This window comes from Oncorhynchus tshawytscha, linkage group LG02 (genome assembly GCF_018296145.1).
Source record: "Oncorhynchus tshawytscha isolate Ot180627B linkage group LG02, Otsh_v2.0, whole genome shotgun sequence".
Classification (NCBI taxonomy): domain Eukaryota; kingdom Metazoa; phylum Chordata; class Actinopteri; order Salmoniformes; family Salmonidae; genus Oncorhynchus; species Oncorhynchus tshawytscha.
This window is the reverse complement of record NC_056430.1, coordinates 15,257,655-15,280,865: the sequence shown is the minus strand read 5'-3', so window position 1 is coordinate 15,280,865 and position 23,211 is coordinate 15,257,655. Positions and strand designations below refer to the sequence as shown.

Sequence of the window (23,211 nt, the reverse complement as noted above, 5' to 3'; positions counted from 1 at the left end):
TGTCGCTCTGGATTAGAGTGCCTGCTAAATCAGAGTTTCCCAAACTCAGTCCTGGGTTGCTTAAGAGCTTCATGGAGAGGAACGGCATTACCTGGTAGTGAGTCACCGGGGAGGAGAGGAACGCCATTACCTGGTAGTGAGTCACCGGGGAGGAGAGGAACGCCATTACCTGGTAGTGAGTCACCGGGGAGGAGAGGAACGCCATTACCTGGTAGTGAGTCACCGGGGAGGAGAGGAACGCCATTACCTGGTAGTGAGTTACCAGGTAGGTCCTGGTGGAAAATTGGTAGCAGGTAGTTCAGTGTTCTCTAGCTTCAGTTTGTTAGAATGGCCATGCCTGTGGTAAGAGGAAAGGAAGTGGGGGGTGGGGTGGACTGCATCTGCAGAACATTTATTTTAGGTTTAAATCAAATGTAGGGGCCCTGCTTCAGAAGAAATGTGACCCTAGAGCCCACACTTTAAATGTATTCCTGATTTCCTCAATGTTATGTCTCTTTACTGACAGCCAAGTTTGGTATGTGACTCTAGATTACATGTTATCCTAGTCAATTAACCTTGCATTGAACTCAAATGTTAAGGATTCAAAGTTGAACATAAATAAACGTAAATTTATATTTTAGTAATTTAGCAGACTTATCCAGTGACTTAGTCATTGTACTATACCTGGGGAGCTACGCTCATCACTTACAACCAATGTTCCACACGAATTGAGTGATCAATCTTATTTAATATTTTCTGTACAAAATGAGAAAGCATATCATACAGAATGTACAATAATTTAAATACTATTGCCACAACAAAAGGAGAAAAACATGTCTATCTTCATTCTTACAGAAGGAAATAATGACCTGTGCGTATATATACACAAATTATAAGTTACATAATTCATAGTTTTACACTTTCTCCAATAAAGACCAGTCCTTTCTTTATGCCTCTCTTCCCTGCTAGGCTAATGAGTACAGTAAACATTATTCTCCATCCAATCCCCTTACGAAGTGTGTCATCATCCCCATGCCGCCATTACAATCCCTTCAGCTCATCTCAAGGTGTCTTTTAATGGATGACTGTAGGGAAGGATGTTAGGATACCCCTGGATGTTGGTCCCACACAGAAAGGAAGGGAACATAGGACCAGGGCCCAGATTCACAAAATCTTCTTATGAAGAAATTTCTTCTTAACTGCCATTTTTTCCTTAACTATAGACTAAGCAAAGATGCTATTCCTCAAAAAAAGGTTATTGGAACATTTCTTATGCTTCAGGGTAGTCTAGTGGTTAGAGCGTTGGACTAGTAACCGAAAGGTTGCAAGTTCGAATCCCCGAGCTGACAAGGTACAAATCTGTCGTTCTGCCCCTGAACAGGCAGTTAACCCACTGTTCCTAGGCCGCCATCGAAAATAAGAATTTGTTCTTAACTGACTTGCCTAGTAAAATAAAGGTAAAATAATAAAAAATTAAAAAATAGATTCTTGAAAATAAAGTTCAAGGAAATGTTGTTAATTCCAAGATAGCTAAACCCTCGTCTTAAACTCAGGGCAGTGAGAGAAAATGCAATTGAAAACAATGGAACATGTTTAATTCACACAAACATCATCTGAAAGTATCAGTATTGATTATTTAAACCCAAGAACATGTTTTAGAATAGTGATCTCAGTAAGAAATACGGTAACATGATTGGCATTGCTAGTTAAAACGGTTGCTTAGCAACAGACATCCCAAGAAGATATTTGAGAAGATTGTAAGAAAAATCATAAAATCTTCAGATACTGTTGAGGAATTGCACTTACAAACATCTTTTTATATCCGTAAGAAGCTTCTTAGGTTTTTGCATAAGAAGTGTTTTGTGAATCTGGGCCCAGGTCCAGAAGGATGTGTCCATTCTTAGGAGGCAGGTAGAGTGGGCAAATCACTCCATTTCAGTGAAGCGGGCAAACATGGCTTTGCGGACAGCGTCTTTGTATGTGTCGGAGGCAGACAGGCCGTAGCTGCTGCCTTTGGTTCCAAGACCAGCCCCCTTTGCCCTCAGCTGAGCCTGTAGAGAGATGACAGCAGGCCTGTGATCAGTAAAGCAATATGACACTGGAATCATTGGCATATTAAATAACAAAAAAATCTCTATCCATCTCTATATACTTATTTTCCAATATATTGCTTAGGTGTTTAAACACATTCAGACAGTAAGGAAATTAGGTGGAGAGAAAGACAGTGGGAAGGGTGTGCCCAGGGATTGAACCCTGGTCTCCGGTGGGAAGTTGTATATGTGACATGCCGGGGAATGTTACCTGTACCACGGCTCTACATTTATACAGCAAACTTAACAGACTTGTTGTGTATGAAAGACACCTTAACAGTTTCCTTATGTTTAGCTGTTGGGTTGAAGCAGCACTATTACTGGTTTAACTGGACGAGATTCACCTCTATAGGCGCAGTGATGCCCTGCTGATTACGGCCCAGACCTCTGCCCTCCTGCCATCCCATGGCCTGCAGCATCTTGTTCCCTATGTTGTCACTGTTCAGACCGTCCTTGGTGGGTTGTTCATAGTTACTGCAGAGGGGGAAATGACACAACAATCATTATTACCCAATCTCATGTCACAGAACATCAATGTAGGTTCTTGAGTCAACGTATGCTTTGTTCACACTGCAGACCTTAATGCTCAAAACAGTTTTGGAATATTGACTGTCCAAACAGCAAGTTACAAGCAACCAAATCAGGTGTTTGTTAAGACAGCAGTAATTTGCTGACATGGCTATGCTAGTTGTCATAGTAACGATGGGTGTGTGTGCAGTGGTGTAGGCTGACTGGTGGTGGTGCTCGTGCTTCCTATCAGTCAGAAGTTATGTAGCATGTTAAGGTGACAATGCCTGCTATAGAAGTTTCCCAGTTGCTTTGAATGTTCAAAATCATAGTAGAACACTTAACGCCTCAAAGGATAAGATTAACCAACTTTCAAAATGAGTCCTTTTTGGCTAGCCACAGCAGTCAACTAGCTAGCTAGTGGTTTAGCACATTCACATGGTTCTTTTCACCTATGAAGGTGGTTTGAAATGAGTCTTGGAATATCAGAATATGGATTTGAGTCACTTCAAACTGCCAGTGTGAACAAGGCTTAAGAAGTATGTGCATGGCATAACACTAGCACTAACATGACTGGTGCTGGCTGTGCAGTGAATTTCTTCTTCTTGGGTGCTGGGGGTTCAGGGATGCCGTATTTTTCTCTCCTCTCCGCAGCCCGGTCCCTGTACTTCATCTGTTCACAGACCGAGAGCAAGAAAGAGAAACAGAGTGTGAATGAATGTAGAAACAAACCTGATAACAGGGTTTCTATTAACTGAACCCCAACTAAAACAGTTAAGAGCAGCATCGTCTCCATATCTGAGCCGTTACCTCGGTCTCTCTCCTCTCCTGCTCCTCCAGCTCAGCCTCACTCAGCTTAGATCTGCGGTGGACCTCCAGGTTTTGCTGGGAAGACAAATAAGTCAAAGACCTTTACACTTCATTCATACATTTCAAGCTCTTCCTTTCCCAGATTAGCTTTTCATAACAGTTGAGAAAGTGGACTATTTTGAAGTTCTTCCTTCGAGTCAGTGATAAGTACCTTATGGAGGTCTGAGAGCTGCTGGTGGCGCACCAGGCCGTCCTTATTGGGGAACTGTCTCCTACACAGCAGGCACGCCATCTTCTTCCAGTCTGTCAGCTGGTCCTGCTCACCACCACCGTGGTCCGGCTCTGCTGCACCCCCTTCCTCTGGGTCACTGTCTCCACTATAGGCTGCCACCAAACCAACCTGGAGTAGGACAACCAGATGGTTGTATATTAACTAGGTAGCTACCATACCAGACTGGAAAATGTACTCTAAAATTGCAGCTCATACATTGGAGTCTAGTAACAATATCTTACCTTGGCTGAGTTGGTTGGGGCCTGCTCCTCAGGGCGCTGCACTGCTTCTAACATCAGCATTTCCAAGCTTCCAGCCTGCTGTAAAGTCACACCACAACACTACTCAGTCCACCTCGTCAATCTACCATCAAGTCAATGTTATGATTTCCTGGATGGGTTTTCTAAAGGATTCAAAATATCATGGATAGACTTAAAATGGCTACCTTCTTCTCGAAGAGTGTGAAGCCTGCGTCAGCGGCCGCGGCCTCTTTCCTTTCCTCCTGGCTGACGGGCTGGAAGCTGCTCTTAAAGTTCTCCTTCTGCTTGTTCAGACTCTTCGCCCAGCGCTCCATGTCCTTAGCGATCTGAAAGGCCAACCAGAACAACTTAGACACACCAACCACGGTATTCAGCAGTATCATTGTGTATCACTGTAATCCATGTGTATTTAATGTGTGTTAAGTCTTGTGTGCTCCTCTGCTGCAGAACCAATTGCCCCCTCTTAGACAAATACACTTGAACAAACTACACACAATTATCACAAGTCTAAAGTTATGCTGTCTTGATATCCCTCTGCCTACCTGCTGAGCCGTCTTGCTCTTGGGCTTTTCTTGTTTCCTCTCCTTGGCTTCCTTAGCCTCGTTGCTAGCTGCTGCTGATGCATTCGCACTCTGCTCAGTTTGGTCGGCGGCTGAGGCAGGGACGTACGTCTGCTTCTCACTGTCCCAGTAGAGGTACTGCTGCGTCTGGGAGTTGTAGTAGTACTGAAGGAAAGGAGTAACTACAACTATCAAAATACATACATCCACAGACCAAGTGTTCGCACAACTCAGACGGCATTGTGGAACAATGCAAAACAGCAAGAGAAAACACAGACTGGTGTGTGGGTACTAACGTGGGTATTTGGGTCATAGTAGAGGCCGGTTTGAGGGTCGAAGTAGAAGCCAGAGGATTCGTCATACTGGTAGGTAGAGGTATCAGGTACAGCTGAGGATGAAGACAGAGTATGGAATATTAAAAGAGTCAAACACCTGGCTTGAACAGAGTAGATCATTTTAAATCTGAAAGCATTCCACAAGTTTTCAATTCTGCACTGGAACCTGCAGTGTCAGTCAGACAGAGAACATGCAGTGTCAGTCAGACAGGGAACATGCAGTGTCTGTCAGACAGGTAGGCGAGTGAGGCTCTAACCTGTGTCAGTGGCCAGTCCAGAGAGTGTCGCTGTGGCTGTGGAAACCGGCGCTGTCGTGGTCGCAGCAGCCGAGTGGATTCCGGTCTGTTTTGCTTCCAGTTGCTGGGCCAATTGCAACGCCTGCAAAGACACAATTGGTAATTGTGGGAATCTTTACAGCGAGCACATTGTGAGTGGTGCAGTAAATAAGGCTGAGTGTCGTGACAAGCTCATAGGTTAAATACATAGGACTTACTTGTGTGGCAGTGTGACTGATGAGGTTGGATTGGTAGACCTGTGCTCCTTGTGAGATCACCACTCCTGTAGCTGCTGGGACACCTGGAGCCGCTGTCAATACAAGACTCCCAGGCTTTATAACATGCTATTACCAACACCTCTTTTGGAAACAGATCTTTAGCACCTGATGCCTTACCATACAAGTCAATGATTGTTGTAATGCTTCCAATGCTTCCTACATCCTTCACAGTACAAGTAGTGTCAACAGCGTACTGATGTAGAACACTGACACCACCACCTGGGATTCCAACACCCCTAACCCTCTTTATCCCTAATTATTAAAGCAGCTAGGGGTTCTGTAGAAACACTGTACAACAAAGCTGACAAAATGACAGCCCTGCCTTACTGACCTCTCTACAGGGAAAGTATCTGTTAAAGGTATCGACACGGAATGAATTGCAGACTGTATGTTTCCACTTACCTCCCAGTATTCCGTTCCCCTGGGAAGGGTCTCCTGCTGCCTGCTGGTAGTAGGCTTGGTAGTCCTAGTAACACAGAAAGGAAGTCAGTCAGTCACATTGGAGCATTTGCAATAAACCCCAGGGATTTCCAGACTGGGGTAACCTCCCCGCCGATCATCATACCTGTGTGTAGGGAGCGTAGCCCTCCTCTAGGTAGCTGTACTCTGACAGATGTCCTTCAGCACCCTGCTGAGGCTAGGAAGGAATACACTGCATCTTAGTATGTGTGTGGCAAAACAAAAGACTGTGGCTGAATATGAGCGGTGTGTGGGTTACCTGGCTGGAGGACCACTGGGCAGCAGCGATGGCTGTGCTGGCCACAGAGAAGGCACTGATCCGGTTACCGTCTGGGAGCAAGAGATCCCTGAAGAGAGGAGAGTCAAGATTAGAGACGCTGCCATCACTACGCCCTCTGAGGACATAATTTACTGAAAACTACTGACATCTGTGACAGGACACTCACTTCCTGGCACTCTTGGCATAGTCCACACCAATGGTCTTTCCATCCAGCTTGAGAGGAGGCTGTAGTCCTTGTAGGATGGTTAGGAGCTGAGATGCCTCCTGTGACACAGAAAAAAAACAAAAGCACTTAAGACTATTTTACACAGAAACATTTATACAGATTTCACTTAATCAAGCCAAAGATGAGAAGCACCAGTCGAGCAATATGGCCATTAATAATCACAAGGGACATCAATGAAGTTAGAGGACGTTCTGTAGAGAAACAAAAATCAAAGACCATATCATGTGTATATGTGGAGACGTCTGCTTAAAGGATGGCGTACCAGAGGGGAGGAGAGCTGTACAAAGGTGAAGCCTCTGTTCTGGCCCGTCTGTTTGTCCTTAATGAGACGGATGTTGCTGGGTGACAGGTTGGCGTAGGGGGCCAGGGCTGTCAGGATGGCCTCCACCGTGGTCAAAGGGGCTATGTTCCTCAGGATGATTGCTGGAGAGGACATGAACACATACAGTCTAAAGTCTCTCACTGGCTCTCCTCAAACGCCCCTCCCCCATGACATCTGACAGGACATTATGGGTGTGTGCCTGTGGGCTGCCCATTTGTGGAGAGGTACTCACTGTCGCCGTAGTAGTCTCCACTCGGCTGGATCTCTGTGACGCCAGTGGTGTTGGTCTCACCCTCTGTTAAGGCAGACAGAATGAGAGCAGGGCATTAACGTCATCTCACCCTCAGTACCCATGAGAGTCCAGGACATGAGTTAGAAAAAAAAAATCCGCTCCACAGGGATTTGACATCCTCGCTATTCCGCCAGTCAATTCTCACGTACGTTTTCAGCTAAATCTGATTTGTTCACAATACTAAGGAATATGATTGGTCAGTGTTTATGGGGCCATGATGACAGTCGTGTTAATAGGGTTGGCATTTCTAAAGTATATATATCAGTATTCTGTACTGGTCCTGTGCGCAGCCCCTCTTGCCTGAACATTGTCTCAGGCCATCCAGATGGGTGCAGGCAGTGGCTTCCTGGTTCAGGAACTACTTACCAGCTTTAGCTGCTCCACACCTGAAGCACTTCAGCCTCCTCCGGAAATTGTACAGGCCGCACTGCAAGCAACCGGTCACATCATTTTTATTGATAATACAGCTACTTATGTCCAGGACACTGCTGCCTCAGATGAATAGCAAACTAACAGCGGTGCAGCATACGGTACTTACCTGAGCCAAATGCTCACCCTGGCAACTAATGAAATCAGGGATCCCTATACCTAACGACGTGCTCCAACTCATTTGGCAGGAGCTCATTCTGGACTATAAGGTAACTAACAATTGAGGGCCTAACGTTGTCACTACAGCATTTCAGATAGGAGTGGAAGGTAAATATAGTGTGGGCAGCAGGGTTGGACATGGAGTCAAGCCACAAAAGAAACTTACAGTGTTGCAGAGCCAGTCTTCAAACTTGTGTCGCGGGATGCTGTAGTGCATGGCCACACTCTTGCCTTGGATGACCAGGAGTTTCTGCAAGAGGAGGTTCAAAATGTTGGTAATTTCAAGCTTCCTGGCAGGCACAGGTCTCACTCTAGCTGCAACCAAAGAACAAGCAGTGCTGGCAGGTAGGGAAGGGGAAAGGGACCCCCGGTTGGAGTTGGTGTCAAAGACAGACAGAAAGATGTGTATGTGAGCTTGTGTACAGAGGGTTCTTAAGGTGTTTGGGACCCGAGTGTCCAGACTGAGCCGGAGCAGTGTGTATAATGTTAACATGAGAGATACTTTAATCAGCTTTCCTAGAACCAGGGATAAGCTTCCCACAACAGACATTGGATGAAAATTAATTTGCTAAGAAGCACAGCATAAATCAAAGAAATCAAAGGGGGGATGCTCAAATTTGGAGGCGCCACTGGGCTAAAAGGAGTAGAAATTCACCATTTGTCCCCCGAAGGCCTTAGGCCAATTTTATTTAATCAGGAAACTCTTACCAGCCAGATTGCAAGGTACTACAATCTCAAAGCTGGTTTGAAAATCAAGTGTTTTAAGTTAAGCTTCCGATAAATTAGGCTACATAATTCAATTTTCTTGTCTTAACTTAGTCTTACACCATGAAAATATTGGGGGGGGGGTCTGAGATGGAATTAGGATCAGTGAAATGCTAAATAAACCTCTAAAATCATGCAGTCTTTCTGGATACCATATTCAGATTCCAATATTGTACTCTCCAACTAAAAATCCACATTTCCTTCAAAACCTCAGTTCTTATTTATAATCATTTTGGTTGCCATTTGGTTGTCTTTTTTCAGAGCCCCAAGGTAAAAAAAAAACAAGTAAAAAACACTAGACTTGGCGATTGTGAAGCAACCTGATTGGTCTCCATCCATCGGGTAGCATCTTGCAAGTGATAAAACTCCACGAAGACGAAACCTCGGCTTATACCTAGAGACAGCATTCAAATATAGACGGGAGGAGTGTTAGTCAGAGTCCATGGGCACAACATTCAAACTCTGTCACAAACTGCTTCAGGGGCCAGTACGGCAAACAGTGGGCCCTTCCTTTTGGGTTTTGCCATAGCAAGAAATGTTGCAGGATGACACTGGCCCAGACATACTCAGTGTGCATCTATGATCAGTGTCTCTCTCATTTAAAACAGCTTGGCTGGCTGATGGCCTTTCTTACCTTTTCGCTCCACATCTTAAGACAAAATAAAATTGTTTCTTTGCTTGACATTAATTCTTAACAATTTCCGATTTTTATGTTGCTATAGCAAAACTGAAGACAACTGAAGCAGATTGGCCCTGTAGTCAAATATAGTGTGGGGGGAGGGGGGCTGCGTGGTACGCCTGGGTCTCACCCGTCCTCTTTTTCATCAGGCGGACATCTATTGGCTGGGGTCCCTCCAGCTGGTCCAGGGCAGCTCGGATCTGGACGGCAAGAGAAGAACAGACATTAAATCCATAGCCTTAAGTTCTGGAACACATTTAACTTGACATTATACATAGTTACTAATGTCTCCTTTAGTTTCACTGTATAGCCTACTCTTCGCAGAGTAGGCTATACAGTAGTGCCCCCACCTTTCTTCGCAGAGAAAATGGCAGCCAACCAAACCACAGGTGGTGTGTCTAAAGCAGAGAAAGAGAAACTTACGTCTCCCTCTGTAATGTGAAGAGACAGGCCCCGGAGCATGATGGTTTTACTCTCCTTCTCCTCCCCTGGCTCCTCCCTGTATTCCTGCTCAGGGTAGTCTCCATCAGAGTGGTAACAGTCTTCAGATCTATCGCTGTTCCGTCGCTTCCTGTCTCTCTGCTGGAGTGGATAAAACAGTGTGCATCAGCATGGACCAATGCTAACTTTTGTCCTCACTATCCCAAATAACCAAAAACCTACTGTCCAGAACATAATGTCCTAGCCAGTAGAAATTGTGTAGTTCTTAAGTTCATTGGGTTCATGCAGGGCCTATAGGTTGACATGCCTTCTCGACATATTCAGCTATTAAATGGGCTACATCTGGTTATTATAAATATGTATATTTATTAAAGGGGCAGTGCAGTCAAAAATGTGCTTTCTGTGTATTATATATTCAAATCAAATTGTATGTAACATGCACCAAATACAACAAGAGGAATAAAATATACAAGAATGGAGCTATATACAGGGAGAACCAGATCAATGCGCAGGTGTATGAGGTATTTGAGGGAGTTATATAAATGAAAGCAGTGTAAAGTGACTAGGCATCAGGATAGATGATAATAATAAAGGTATTTGAGGTAGATGAAGGCAGGGTAAGTTGACTAGGCATCAGGATAGATAATAAGGCTTTAATAAGGCAACACTAGATGTTTGAACATTGCTGTGAGGACTTGCTTCCATTCAGCCACAAGAGCATTCGTGAGGTCGGGCACTGATGTTGGGCTATTAGGGCTGGCTCGGTGTCGGCCTTCCATTTCATCCCAAAGGTATTCGATGGGGTTGCGGTGAGGCCTTTGCGCAGGCCAGTCAAGTTCTTTCACACCAATCTCGACAAACCATTTCTGTATGGACCTTGCTTAGTGCGAGGGGGAATTGTCATGAAACAGGAAAAGGCCTTCCCTAAAACTGTTGCCACAAAGTTGGAAGCATAGAATTGTCTAGAATGTCATTGTATTCTGCAGCGTTAAGATTCCCCTTCACTGGAACTAAGGGGCCTTGCCCAAACCATGAAAAACATGGCCTACCACTTTGCGGCTGAGGCGTTGTTGCTCCTAGACGTTTCCACTTCACAATAACAGCACTTACAGTTGCCCGGGGCAGCTCTATCAGGGCAGAAATTTGACAAACTGACTTGTTGGAAAGGTGGCATCCTATGATGGCGGAACGTTGAAAGTCACTGAGCTCTTCATTTTGGCCATTCTACTGCCAATGTTTGTCTATGGAGTTTGCATGCCGATTTTTAAAAATGTATTTGTAATAATGACAATTACAACAATACTGAATGAACACTTATTTTTTTACCCCCTTTTTCGTGGTATCCAATTGTTAGTAGCTACTATCTTGTCTCATCGCTACAACTCCCGTACGGGCTCGGGAGAGACGAAGGTTGAAAGTCATACGTCCTCCGATACACAACCCAACCAAGCCGCATAACACAGCACGCATCCAACCCGGAAGCCAGCCGCACCAATGTGTCGGAGGAAACACTGTGCACCTGGCAACCTTGGTTAGTGTGCACTGCGCCCGCTACAGGAGTCGCTGGTGCGCGATGAGACAAGGATATCCCTACCGGCCAAACCCTCCCTAACCCGGACGCTATGCCAATTGTGCGTCGCCCCACGGACCTCCCGGTCACGACAGAGCCTGGGGGCAAACCCAGAGTCTCTGGTGGCACAGCTGGCGCTGCAGTACAGCGCCCTTAACCACTGCGCCACCCAGGAGGCCCATATTGAAAACTTATTTTAACTTAATATAATACATCAATAAAATCTGACAAGGAAAAAATCGGTTGTTCTGCCCCTGAACGAGGCAGGTAACCCACTGTTCAAAGGCCGTCATTGAAAATAAGAATGTGTTCTTAACTGACTTGCCTAGTTAAATGTAGGTATAAATAAAAAATAAAAAAAAGATTTAAAATAAATCTGCGCCCAAAAATACCGATTGTTATGAAAACTTGAAATCGGCCATTCTGATTAATCGGTCGACCTCTAGTGTGAAGGCATCAACTCATGTACTGCTTGGAAAGTTGTGACTCGCTGGAGCATGGTGGTGTTAGAATGAAAGACCAATCAAATTGTTCAAATTGCATGAATTTTCCACTTGTAGTCTTTAATGCTTTTCAATGGCAGAACGCGACACTAAAGGTAAATGTTGAACCGGAAGGCAAAAATGTGCTGAAAAGTTACTGGCCCGGTCAGGACAGACGAGATTCACTGGCCCCGGCCCAGCGTTGATACCGGTCCCTGATCAGTGGACTCTACTAGTAGTCAATGAGATTGGTTTTGGATGCACTCCCATTACAAGTCATGTCACTGGGTGCCTGACTCAGAACACATACCTCTGGGCTGCCTCTGCTCCCCCGGCGTTCTCCTCCATCGTAGCGTTCGCTGTGTCTCTCTTCTCCCCATCGGCGCATGTCCTGCTCTCCCCTCTCACGCCACTCTGACTCACCCCGGCCCAGATCGTTGCCGCCGTATCTTCCGCTACGCTCTGTGCGACTCAACCTGTGCACACAGTCAGGCATACATACACAGTAAAAAGCTGATTGAAATTTGACACACTCAAGGAATAAAGAATGTGTTCCAATGCAATTGTATATTGGTCAAGATAACTTCCAAGTACTTTTATTTACAGTTAGAAATGTAATCCTCCCAATTCTGATTTATCCTTCAAGCTGAAATTGTTGTGTGTGGATTTAGTCAAGAGGTTTATCCAACAAACCACTGCATTCAAGTCTGGTCTCAGACTAAATACGAAATGCTGAGACCTGGTTGTGCGTTCTCATACTGAGAATGTCACTGATGATGCGATGCCTAACGCCCTAGCCAGTTTAATATGAGGGAGTTGCTTACTAGCAAACCATGGAATGGTAAACATTACATAAGCCAAAATCAGCAAGCTAAATTACTTTGACCGAAATATTATTGCAAGTGTAGTTGTAAGTTAGCTAACTTAGTAGGTTCGATCCCGGGCTGTATACCAACCGAGGGTGATTGGGAGTCCCATAGGGCGGGGCACAACTGGCCCAGCTTTGTCCGGGGTAGACGGTCATTGTAAAATAAGAAATGGTTTTTAACTGACTTGCCTAGTTAAATAAAAGGTCAAACAAAAAAGTAGCTTGTTAACGTTAGCTAACTTGCTAGCGAGACAATACAGTACCTACAATATTTTTATGCGGATTTAAACTCACCGTCCCATTTCAATGGTTGTCACGACTATCAAAGGGTGGAGATGTGTGGAATTGGGGGACAAGAAAAAAAATGTGTATTATTATTCCAGCATGTAAATACAACCTAGTTAGCTAGATAGTTTGCTTGTCTGCTGAAAGCAGAGGCAAGATGGAGACACAATGACGTACGCTTCAAGCTAACGTTAGCTGATTGAGACTTGCCTTGAGCTAGCTGGTACCTAGGTTAAGAACACAAATAGTAACGCATAGGAGTACAACTATACAGAAGCATTGTAACTCACCAGTTTAAACAAGCTTTAAAATAGTATACAAATATGTTTGAAAACAATTCAAGGACTTGCACATTTCAAAGGGAAAAATGGTGTTTGACTTGTCAACACTTTCTCCTTCCCAAGATGCTTAGGGCTGGAACGTGGAAAAAGACGATGCATGTTGGGTAACGAAGTTTTTTCAAGGGTGATCGGTGCCTTCGTACGCGGCTAGGTGTAGCCTGTCCTGCCTGGTTTTCACAGGCCTAAAACATTTCACACAGGTCTATAACATTTAATGAAAGGCAACATCGGGAGCTTGTGAGCGTGAGAATGAATAATCTTTACTACTCAAACCCTTTGTCTGGAGAAAATGACACATAGCTGCACTTTCAATGTTAGTTTCTTTATTTGCCATAAAACAATTGTCACTATGTACTGTACAAACATGACCATGAGATAGTAATAGAAGATTAATAAATACACACAAACAGCAACAGTGTCAACTTGGCACTTCGGGACATAAGCCTCTCATTTTGATTTTGTCATTCATGATTCACAGCAGGTAAATCAACTGTTCAAATGTTTCAAACACAGGTGGATGTATGCTTAGACATTCACTTGGCAAGATAAACAAAGCAAGAATGCAGTTGTACAGTGATTTCTTGAGTGATAAGCTTGTCCTTCTCCACTCTACGATTGAGTGCACATAATACACTGTTCGAACCATAAAAATGGATGAAATAGCCTTCTCATGAATTTAGTATGGAGTTTAAAACTGTTAACACACAAAATAGTCAGGTATATGTTCAGAATCAAACAAAAAAGGTACGAAATAAATTGAGCCAAATATAGCATCTTCGTAGAATCAGTGAGTGAAATACTTACACACGTGTCACTAATATGCAGGCTCAGCATTCCCAAACAGTCCCATTACAAGTCAGAATGTTGAACAAACTTCATTTCAGCTTACTTTACCTGTTGCCTGCCAATTTTGTCCCTATGTCAGAGGTAATCTGATACAAAATATCCACAGGTAAGTGTTATCAACCCGACCTTCAGTACGCTAGTCTGTATATCGTTTGTATTTTATTTTCAATACGGATGTAATTTGCACTTGACAAACACTTACACAATATGGCTGAGCATAACTTAACAGCAAACACTTCCAGCTGATTGCGAGGAAATGTTCTTCGGTCGACTATATTCGGCTATTGTCTACATATTGTGCATCACGTGCAATGCATTGATAGATTGAAAATACAAGCGACAGAACCTACTGGCGCCACAAAAAGTCAGGTAAACAACACTTTCCTGTGGATACCCCATCTCCACCTACTGCCAAAAGGACCAACAGCATGTACAACTGGTAGAGTAAGTGTAAATATCATTTTAGTAAACATTCTGCTTTGTAGAGACTATTGCGTCTTTTTAACAGCGAATTCTTTCAGACGGATATCCATGGAGTAACCATAGGAAAGTCTGATGTTTAGGCAAAGCCAAATGTAAACTATACAGTAAGTACATATAAAATAATTAACAGAAAATTAGGAAAAGTGGTGTATTCATGGTGTTTCAGCAGTCATCTGAGGTCTAGGTCAGGGTTTCACCTTTAGTAACCTTGGGAGTGAGAAACAGATACATAATGAATTTCAGATGTTCCAACCAAGATTTTTTTCTGTACCAGTATTTTATAACCTCATACCGTCATTTCAAAACCACTTACTCTTGCCTCAATGTATTCAATCCTCCGCTCCAAGGCAGTTAGCTTCTCATTAAGAGTGGCTAACCGGGACCGACAGGACATATCTGGAAAATAAATTCACATGAAAATTGACTTTTGACTTTGTTCCTATTCATTTCATATTGTCCATTCCAGCAAGGTTCCAGCAATTGTGATGGATGTGTAGCCATGCCAGCTGAGTACAGTTTGGCTTAGTTTGGCCCTATTATTATTAAGCTATTAGGGTCAAGTTCATTTTAGGTAGATCACTACAGTAAATATAACCTCGAGGTCATAGCACAATCCACAGGACACTCAATTCAAACATATGGATTGTGTGATGCCAGACAATAGTAAAAAAAAAAAAAAAAGTATAACAATATAGCATTAACCTGACCCCAGATCTCTGTATGCAATGTGTAACTAACTCCTCAGACACTACTTGGCATGCCAAATTAGAGTTGGCTAAAGAAGGCATGTAGATTACATCTGGGACCAGGACATTCATAATACCACTGGCAATTGTTGTGCAACAACCACTGCTACCTAAAGCTAGCGTCGTATGCGGGCTAGATAAGCAACCATCAATGGACTGCACCAGGGCTATGCTCTCTCAGGTCATGACAAGCTCACAAGACAGTAACAACATTACACGCTGGCCAGCTATCAAATAATGTTACCGCTACGCGTACGTACTCCAAGCTAGCTAACAAGTATTCGTTAGCTAGCTAACGTTAACGAGGAGTGGTCGATTGCTTGTTTAGCTAGATAGCTAACGAGCGAGCCACTGGACGAAAGCAGGAAGGAATGCATTGGGTAAAGCTTACCAAATGAATTTAGGAAATCGGCAATCTTCTTGATGCTACTCGTGATCACTTCTATATACTCGCGATTTGCCCAATCCTGATGGATTTCTCTTTGAACTGGGTCATCCTGGATAGACATCTTTACGAGTTTGCTAAACTCAATACTTCCGCGGTCTGGTAGGGTGAGCCAAATGCTGTCACCAAGGGGGGTTGGGTGGGTTGATCGCATGGTAAGAGCTATCCGGGATACTTGGGACGTCCATACCCTAACCGTAACCACAACCCTTCCCATTAACTATTTGAAATGGCAACTTCAGAAACCTTTCCAGCAACATAAACTCACACGAAAGAGCTTACATGTTCATAATCAGTTTGCTCACGAGCCACATTCAACACGTCCAACTAGCTACTTAATCACGAGACAAGGATGGCGGTTGCAGATTCCAAGACCTTCAGAAGTTTAGAAAGTTCGAACTTTAAAAATCAGTCAGTTATCAAACAAGCAACATCAGCGACAATGGTGAGGCCAACAAGCACTAACCCCACCATACACAAGAGCTAATGTTAACGTACTTGTTATTTCAGATCGCTTGACACGATATATATATATATATATATATATATATATATATATATATATATATATATATATATATAGATAGATATATAGATATATATATATATATATATAGATAGATATATAGATATATAGATATACATATATAGATATACATATATATACATATATATACATATGCTAGCTAACATCCGATCGCTGTTCCATGGTGCTGAAATACAAAGGTAGCTAGTTTAGCTATGTTTTTTTTTGTTGCTATTAGCTTGAAGCTTTAGGCATACCAACAATGAGAATTTCAATACTTCTATAATCAATTTAAAAAATAGCTAAGAAACTTGCCTTATCAAATGTCAAGGGGGTCAGGGTCAATATGCCCAGAAACATGGATCATCCACTCAGGTCTGTTGCAACTCATAGGCAAAATATTTAAGTGGCAGTGGAGAGAGAAACCTGCACCTTTAAAGCTATTTTCCTGAAATTCTACACATTTCCCCCTATGGTTGAGAGAAAAATGCAGTTTTAAAGCAATTTTCCTGCAATTCTACACATTTTAAATTGGGACGGTGAAATCATTTAGCAATTTTAAAGCAATTTTCCTGCAATTCTACACATTCTACTACAGATATCTGAGTTAGAGTGACAAACAAAATCAATGGGGGCTGCCTGGAGGTCAGGGCCCCTAGGCACATGCCTTGAGTGCCTGGTCAGTAATTCGGCCATAATTACTACAAGGTTTAGATAGCTGGTTCGACTAACTCACCTAGTAAACTATAAAATGTTAGTTGACATGGGCTCATTGCAATCCAGACTGTATTACAACCGGCCGTGATTGGGAGTCCCATAGGGCGGCGCACATTTGGCCCAGCGTCGTCCTGGTTTGGCCGGTGTAGGCCGTCGTTGCAAATAAGAATTTGTACTTAACTGACTTGCCTAGTTAAATAAAGGTTCAATTAAAAAAAATATATAATAATAGACTCTGTCAGGGACTGACTTTAAAATAGGACAACTGCTGATGCACTTCCAGTGGACGCTATGGGATATCAGCCACTATTCTACCATAACCATTTAATTTGTACAGCATTAGCCTCTCCAACAAGCCTGAAACAGTGTAAACAAGGACAAGGGCTAACTGATGCCTTGGACCGTGCAATGGAGGATATTACAGCACTAGAGATCTCTACACCTTCTTCTCTTGATAAGTCCAGCAAGGACTCACTCAGTCACTCACAAACAAAACTCCAATTTGAGGAACCACTTGTCAGGTATAGAGATTATGGATACATAAAAAGCAAACAGACTTAATTACAATAGGCTATACTATAACAATGTTATTTTGAGTTAATTTGTCATTTTGTCATTCAAAAGGCGAGAGAAGTCAAGGCATAAAAGGGATGGCTTTGCACTGTCAAGCAAATCCGAAGCTCCATTCCCTAAAGATCTACTTGAAGTTTTAGGTTAGTATTAAAACACCAACTAATTAAAGATGAGTTAAAACACAATTTGTGTTTGATGTTCACACGCTGGTGGTTATTTTTCATTTTTCCACATTTCAATGTTAAACAAAATGAATGTTTAAGGTCAGCCTTTTGTACTAGTTTAAAGACACAAAGCTATCACATAAAGGAGATGGCAAACACCAACCACTCAAAGCTTGCATTGTGTCCCCTGCAAAGGGACTTCAGATATCCAGACTCTGGAGGATCTAGTGGCTAAACTGGAGTTTGAGAATGAGCTGCACCGTGTGTGTGGGAATCAGGACGTAGACAAGGAGTTTCTATCACCAGAGGAACACAGTTCAGACAGCCTAGTAGAGGACAGAAGCAGCAGCAATGGAGATGTGTCCAGTTCAGAGGAGGACCACTGCATGTTAGAGATTGTGTTGCAGATGGAAAGGGAGTATGATCTTTCTGTTTATTACAATGACTTCTGTACTCAATGACAAGGCCCTCATTCAGCCAGTTATCTGTACACAGAGCATCGTGACAGGTTTCTGTTGATAACTCCTCAGGAACGATTTTCAAGACAAACCTGTCTGAAATTAGGATTAAATCTGGGCTCACTTTACAGTACATAGAACAATCAGAGAAGTGAATTATTCAGCAGCAAACTTGCAGTTTTTTATGTATCCCTCTACTTTATTTTGTAAAGAGACATCTAGGCTGTCATATTTCATTGGTTCAAGTTACTGTAGTTTGTTTTTTTATACACCATAAATTCAGTTTATAGTATTTATAACCAATATTAAAACTATTTGATTGTAACAATCTATAAAACATTGCTCTGTTGTAAAAACTTTGATTGTATGTTAATATCAACCATCAACCTGTTATCACTCCTCAAGTGACTGTTATTACTCCTCAAATGTAGAATTACATAAAGTTAAAGGAAATGAAAACCAATAAAAACATGTTTTTATTACATTTATTTCTCCACTGACTGGTCTTTGCTATACATGAGTAATACACTACTGTTAGATTCAGGACTTTACAGCTTTATCAGAAACTCCCCTCACAACAAAGGTTTTAAGGAATGTCTTCATTCAGTAAAGAGTCTAAAAAAACTAGAGTATCTTGCACAGGAGAGCAAAGCCAATTGAAACAAATGCAGCAGGCGTATTCCTACAGAGGCAGATGCTAGTAGCAAAAGCCGTTGGTACTGGTGAAGGGATATTGTGATTGTGATGAAGAAAATGTGTGACTGCTGATTAACAGGAGAGTGAAGACATTCTGTGTTGTCCCTGTGGCCCTCTACATCCTTATCACCACCACCACCGTACCCCTATGAGAGCTCTGCCTGGACGGTTTATTTCACATTGAGTAGCTCCTTAATATCTGCCTCAATGTCACTGGTCGGGAACCTTCTGCTGTAGCGCTTGTAAGGATCTCCATCAGGACTGACCAGGAACTTTTCAAAGTTCCAGGAGATGTCATTCCTGCAGACAGGGCTCCACATGATGAACTTGGGGTCGCTCATGAGGGCCATGGAGTCATCGGAGGGGAATGGCAATTTATCCTTGAGATACACAAACAAGGGGTGGGCATCCTTCCCATTCACATCCATCTTCTCAAAAAGTGGAAATTTGGGCTCAAAGCCATTTCCTGGACGGATATACTTCAGGGACCTCAGGATCTCATCATTCTTACAATTCTCCTGTTTATACAGAATCAGAATCAATAAACAATACATCTGTTTCAGAAATGATCTTAATTGAAGCATGTTAACAACATGGGGGAGGGGGGGACTAAGAATGTTTCAATGATGAGTCCCAAAAGTATTATACAGACAAGAGTTTAACAATATTGTTATTATTACCAATCTACAATGTTGCAACAACTGCGACAAAACAACATTTAGGCTCGCAGTCTGAGAGTTGACCACTACTTGACCACCACATTTCAAATATAAGACTGAATAATCTGCAATATTGAAATTCATATAGAAAAATAAGTGAATGCCTACCTGATGGCCAAACTGGTTGCAGGGCACCCCAAGAACCACGAGCCCCTTTTCAGAATACTGCGAATGGAGCTCGTTCATCTGAGTGTAGTCCCTGGTTGTTGTTCCTCAGAGTGACGCCACATTTTCAATAAGCACAACTTTATCCTTTAGGGAGGAGAAATGTAGCAAATCTCCAGACAGCAATTTAGCTGAAAAGTCGTAAAACTTCTTTATTTTCCCAGCCATTTCATGAAGCAACGACGTCTAACTTTCGGATGCCTTCCGTTTTCTTAGCTTTTGTACAGCAACTGAAAAGGGGAGGTGCGACTTTTCAAAGTTTGAGGAAGTCGCAGTTTCGAGAACCACCGATGGTGAAAAATGTGGGAGAAATTAGTTTAAAATAAAGTTAAAGTATTTATGTGGAAATAATTATATGGAATTATCCATCTAACGAATGTCCTTAATTTGAGTATATATTAAGGTTGGAGTAAATACAAAACATTATGAAGCCGTCTCCGGCTGTACCAAACTAGTTAGAATTTGCTGCCATCTATTGGCAATTTTAGAGAGGTTCCTACATGGGATGAATTCTAGTCAATCACAAACATCCCTAATCCGATTTTTTTGGTCCCAATCTGAAAAATCTATAACACATACACAGCAGTGCCTTTTGGACCTCTTAATTTTAAAGGGGAAAATATTAAAAAATAATATGTATATTCCTTCAGAAAAAATGTCTTAACAGGGTGGAACCTAACAAAGTGGACATTTGGAGGTTAAATTAGCCATAACGCCGTGAGTGACCAAGATTGAGCTAGAATAATGGTAAACACTTGAACAGGATTTTAACTTCTCTATCAAACATAGTTTAACATTTCGATTTTTTTTGTATATATAATTTTGCCTAACAAGGTGTAAATGAGTGGGAAATACAGACTAACAACATGAAACAATGGTAAAATAGATATAACTGAGTGTTTATATTTATTTATCTTTGCACCGTTGTTTTCCCACCAAATAAATTATGACACTTCCTGAATGTGGTGTCATTGTAGGAAAGGGTTGTTTTCTTAAATGGAAAATTTACAACAAACTAACAGGGTGGAAAGTGATATCAGGGACACACAGTAAATCTTAAATAAAATAATAATAAATACAATAATCATGTAAAAAAGTTATGAGAGAGAATTTAACTAGGACTATAAAATAATGAAGAATTGTTTTAAATATTGTATTATTTTATGGCTTATATTTCTCGTAGAAGTTGATGAATAACCTCCGGGGACATGGCAAAAACTCCTATGTCCACTGATTTTTTATTTAGAAAATGCATAAAATTTGCTTTTAATATCCATATTTGTGAGTTTTTAAGGTAAAGGACACCTGACCTTGTATTTAAAGCTTTTTGAAATCTGCATGTCCGACTACTATGCACTAAATAAGAAGTGATATTTCCTGGGGACAGGAAAGGCACTGCATGATAGCAATAACCCAGCAGTTAACAGTAGTGTTAATATAATCCATCTTCATCTAAATATTGAGCGATACACCGTTTTTTCCCCTTTTCAAAGTAAGATATTGACATTTTCAGATAAACACAATTGCAGTCTATCAGTTTTATTTTGCCTATTTAAAACCAGCTTACCTTAACCAGGTAAGCTAGTTGAGAACAAGTTCTCATTTTCAATTGCGACCTGGCCAAGATAAAGCAAAGCAGTGCGACACAAACAACAACACAGAGTTACACATAGAATAAACAAGCGTACAGTCAATAACACAATAGAAAAAAGAAAGTCTATATACAGTGTGTGCAAATGGCGTGAGGAGGTAAGGCAATAAATAGGCCATAGTAGCGAAGTAATTACAATTTAGCAAATTAAAACTGGAGTGATAGATGAGCAGATGATGATGTGCAAGTAGAGATACTGGTGTGCATAAGAGCAGAAAAGTAAATAAAAACGATATGGGGATGAGGTAGGTAGATTGGGTGGGCTATTTACAGATGGACTATGTACTGCTCAGATAGCTGATGTTTAAAGTTAGTGAGGGAAATATAAGTCTCCATCTTCAGTGATTTTTGCAATTCGTTCCAGTCACTGGCAGCAGAGAACTGGAAGGAAAGGCGGCCAAAGGAGGCTTTGGGTATTTAAAAAAATATATATATATTTAACCTTTATTTAACCAGGTAAGCCAGTTGAGAACAAGTTCTCATTTAGAACTGCGACCTGGCCAAGATAAAGCAGTGCGACACAAACAACAGCACAGAGTTACACATGGAATAAACAAGTCAATAACAGTCAATAACACAATAGAAAAAAGAAAGTGTATGTAAAAGGCAATGTGCTCCAGCACGTGCTGTTATTGTGACCAGTGAGGCAGAGCTATAGACTTTTTTTTTTTTCACCCCTTTTTTATTTGTGGTATCCAATTGGTGGTAGTTACAGTCTTGTCTCATTGCTGCAACTCCCGTACGGACTCAGGAGAGGCAAAGGTCGAGAGCCATGTGTCCTCTGAAGCACAACCCAACCTAGCTGCACTGCTTCTTGACACAACGCACATCCTACCCGGAAGCCAGCCACACCAATGTGTCAGAGGAAACACCGTACCTGGTGACCTGGTCAGCGTGCACTGTGCACGGCCCACCACAGGAGTTGTTAGTAGGTGATGAGACAAGGATATCCCTGCTGGCCAAACCCTCCCTAACCCGGATGATGCTGGGCCAATTGTTCGTCACCCCATGGACCTCCCGGTCGCGGACGACTGCAGCAGAGCCTGGGCTCAAACCCAGAGTCTCTGGTGGCACAGCTAGCACTGCAATGCCTTGGACCACTGCGCCACCCGGGAGGCCCTACCTAGCATAGACTTATAGATGACCTGGAACCAGTGGGTCTGGCGAAGAATATGTAGCGAGGGCCAGCCGACTAGAGCGTACAGGTCGCAGTGGTGGGTGGTGTAATAGGCTTTGGTAACAAAACGGATGGCACTGTGATAGACTGCATCCAGTTTGCTGAGTAGACTGTTGGAAGCTATTTTGTAGAGGACATCGCCAAAGTCGAGGATCGGTAGGATAGTCAGTTTTACAAGGGTAAGTTTGGCGGCGTGAGTGAAGGAGGCTTTGTTGCAAAATAGAAAGCCGATTCTAGATTTGATTTTGGATTGGAGATGTTTAATATGAGTCTGGAAGGAGAGTTTACTCTATTTGTAGTTGTCCACATATTCTAGATCAGAACCGTCCAGAGTAGTGATGCTAGTATTTGGTTTTACTAGCATTTAAGAGTAGTTAGAGGCCACGGAAGGTGTGTTGTATGGCATTGCAGCTCATTTGGAGGTTAGTTAACACAGAGTCCAAAGAAGGGCCAGATGTATACAGAAGGGTGTCGTCTGAGTAGAGGTGGATCAGAGAATCACCAGCAGCAAGAGCAACATCATTGATATATACAGAGAAAAGAGTCAGCCCGAGAATTGAACCCTGTGGTACCCCATAGAGGCTGCCAGAGGTCCGGACAACAGGCCCTCCGATTTGACACACTGAACTCAGAGAAGTAGTTGGTGAACCAGGCGAAGCAGTCATTTGAGAAACCAAGGCTATTGAGTCTGCCGATAAGAATACGGTGATTGACAGAAAGTACTCTGACACTGAAAAGAGCCTTGAAGCTATAACCCGACCTACAGTATGTATATTCTGTGAGAGTGATTGATTTGAGATTGAATCAGGTGTGCTAAGGCAGGCTATGAATGACGCAAATCATGTGACTCAAAAGCGTGGCTTTTCCTCTGCCTCCCCCTGT

At 42.5% G+C, this 23,211-nt stretch overlaps 2 protein-coding genes, 1 long non-coding RNA gene and 1 pseudogene across 4 annotated transcripts; 1 reads left to right on the top strand and 3 right to left on the bottom strand.

Annotated features, from left to right (window-relative positions):
- Positions 1-707: 707 nt before the first annotated feature.
- Positions 708-13,047, bottom strand: LOC112221036 (RNA-binding protein 5-B). Of its 2 annotated transcripts, none has more exons than XM_024383103.2 (25): positions 12,913-13,047; positions 12,632-12,656; positions 11,780-11,945; positions 9,400-9,558; positions 9,107-9,176; positions 8,618-8,691; positions 7,699-7,782; positions 7,311-7,371; positions 6,885-6,947; positions 6,593-6,753; positions 6,271-6,368; positions 6,084-6,171; positions 5,931-6,002; positions 5,768-5,831; positions 5,306-5,397; positions 5,070-5,190; positions 4,774-4,865; positions 4,460-4,642; positions 4,103-4,243; positions 3,900-3,977; positions 3,598-3,786; positions 3,387-3,461; positions 3,146-3,249; positions 2,414-2,543; positions 708-2,030 (listed from the first exon to the last, which is right to left on the bottom strand). In XM_024383103.2, exons 2-25 carry the CDS (start codon positions 12,637-12,639, stop codon positions 1,905-1,907), a joined length of 2,499 nt encoding a protein of 832 aa, XP_024238871.1. In that variant the 5' UTR covers positions 12,640-12,656; positions 12,913-13,047; the 3' UTR covers positions 708-1,904. The 2 variants fall into 2 exon arrangements, with proteins under 2 accessions (XP_024238871.1, XP_024238878.1); XM_024383110.2 differs by having other exon boundaries at positions 5,931-5,996.
- Positions 13,048-13,269: 222 nt separating this feature from the next.
- Positions 13,270-15,679, bottom strand: LOC112221051 (probable protein BRICK1-A). Its single transcript, XM_024383122.2, has 3 exons — positions 15,430-15,679; positions 14,606-14,688; positions 13,270-14,499 (listed from the first exon to the last, which is right to left on the bottom strand). Exons 1-3 carry the CDS (start codon positions 15,635-15,637, stop codon positions 14,473-14,475), a joined length of 318 nt encoding a protein of 105 aa, XP_024238890.1. The 5' UTR covers positions 15,638-15,679; the 3' UTR covers positions 13,270-14,472.
- Positions 15,680-16,253: 574 nt separating this feature from the next.
- LOC121847843 lies at positions 16,254-18,622 on the top strand. The gene is made up of 3 exons (XR_006084725.1): positions 16,254-17,247; positions 17,351-17,439; positions 17,659-18,622. It is a non-coding gene; the product is annotated as an uncharacterized LOC121847843 (long non-coding RNA).
- Positions 18,393-19,742, bottom strand: LOC112221057 (annotated as a pseudogene).
- Between the last annotated feature and the right edge of the window lie 3,469 nt (positions 19,743-23,211).

Coding starts and splice junctions, on each gene's coding strand:
- LOC112221036 (XM_024383103.2), bottom strand. Junction 6,948..7,310: donor GTGTGGAGCAGCTAAAGCTG/GTAAGTAGTTCC, acceptor CTGCCTTAACAG/AGGGTGAGACCAACACCACT. Junction 5,832..5,930: donor GCTACGCTCCCTACACACAG/GTATGATGATCG, acceptor CTGTGTTACTAG/GACTACCAAGCCTACTACCA.
- LOC112221051 (XM_024383122.2), bottom strand. CDS start 15,637: ATGCGATCAACCCACCCAACCCCCCTTGGTGACAGCATTTGGCTCACC. Junction 14,689..15,429: donor CGATTTCCTAAATTCATTTG/GTAAGCTTTACC, acceptor TTTATTTTCCAG/ATATGTCCTGTCGGTCCCGG. Junction 14,500..14,605: donor TTGAATACATTGAGGCAAGA/GTAAGTGGTTTT, acceptor CTCACTCCCAAG/GTTACTAAAGGTGAAACCCT.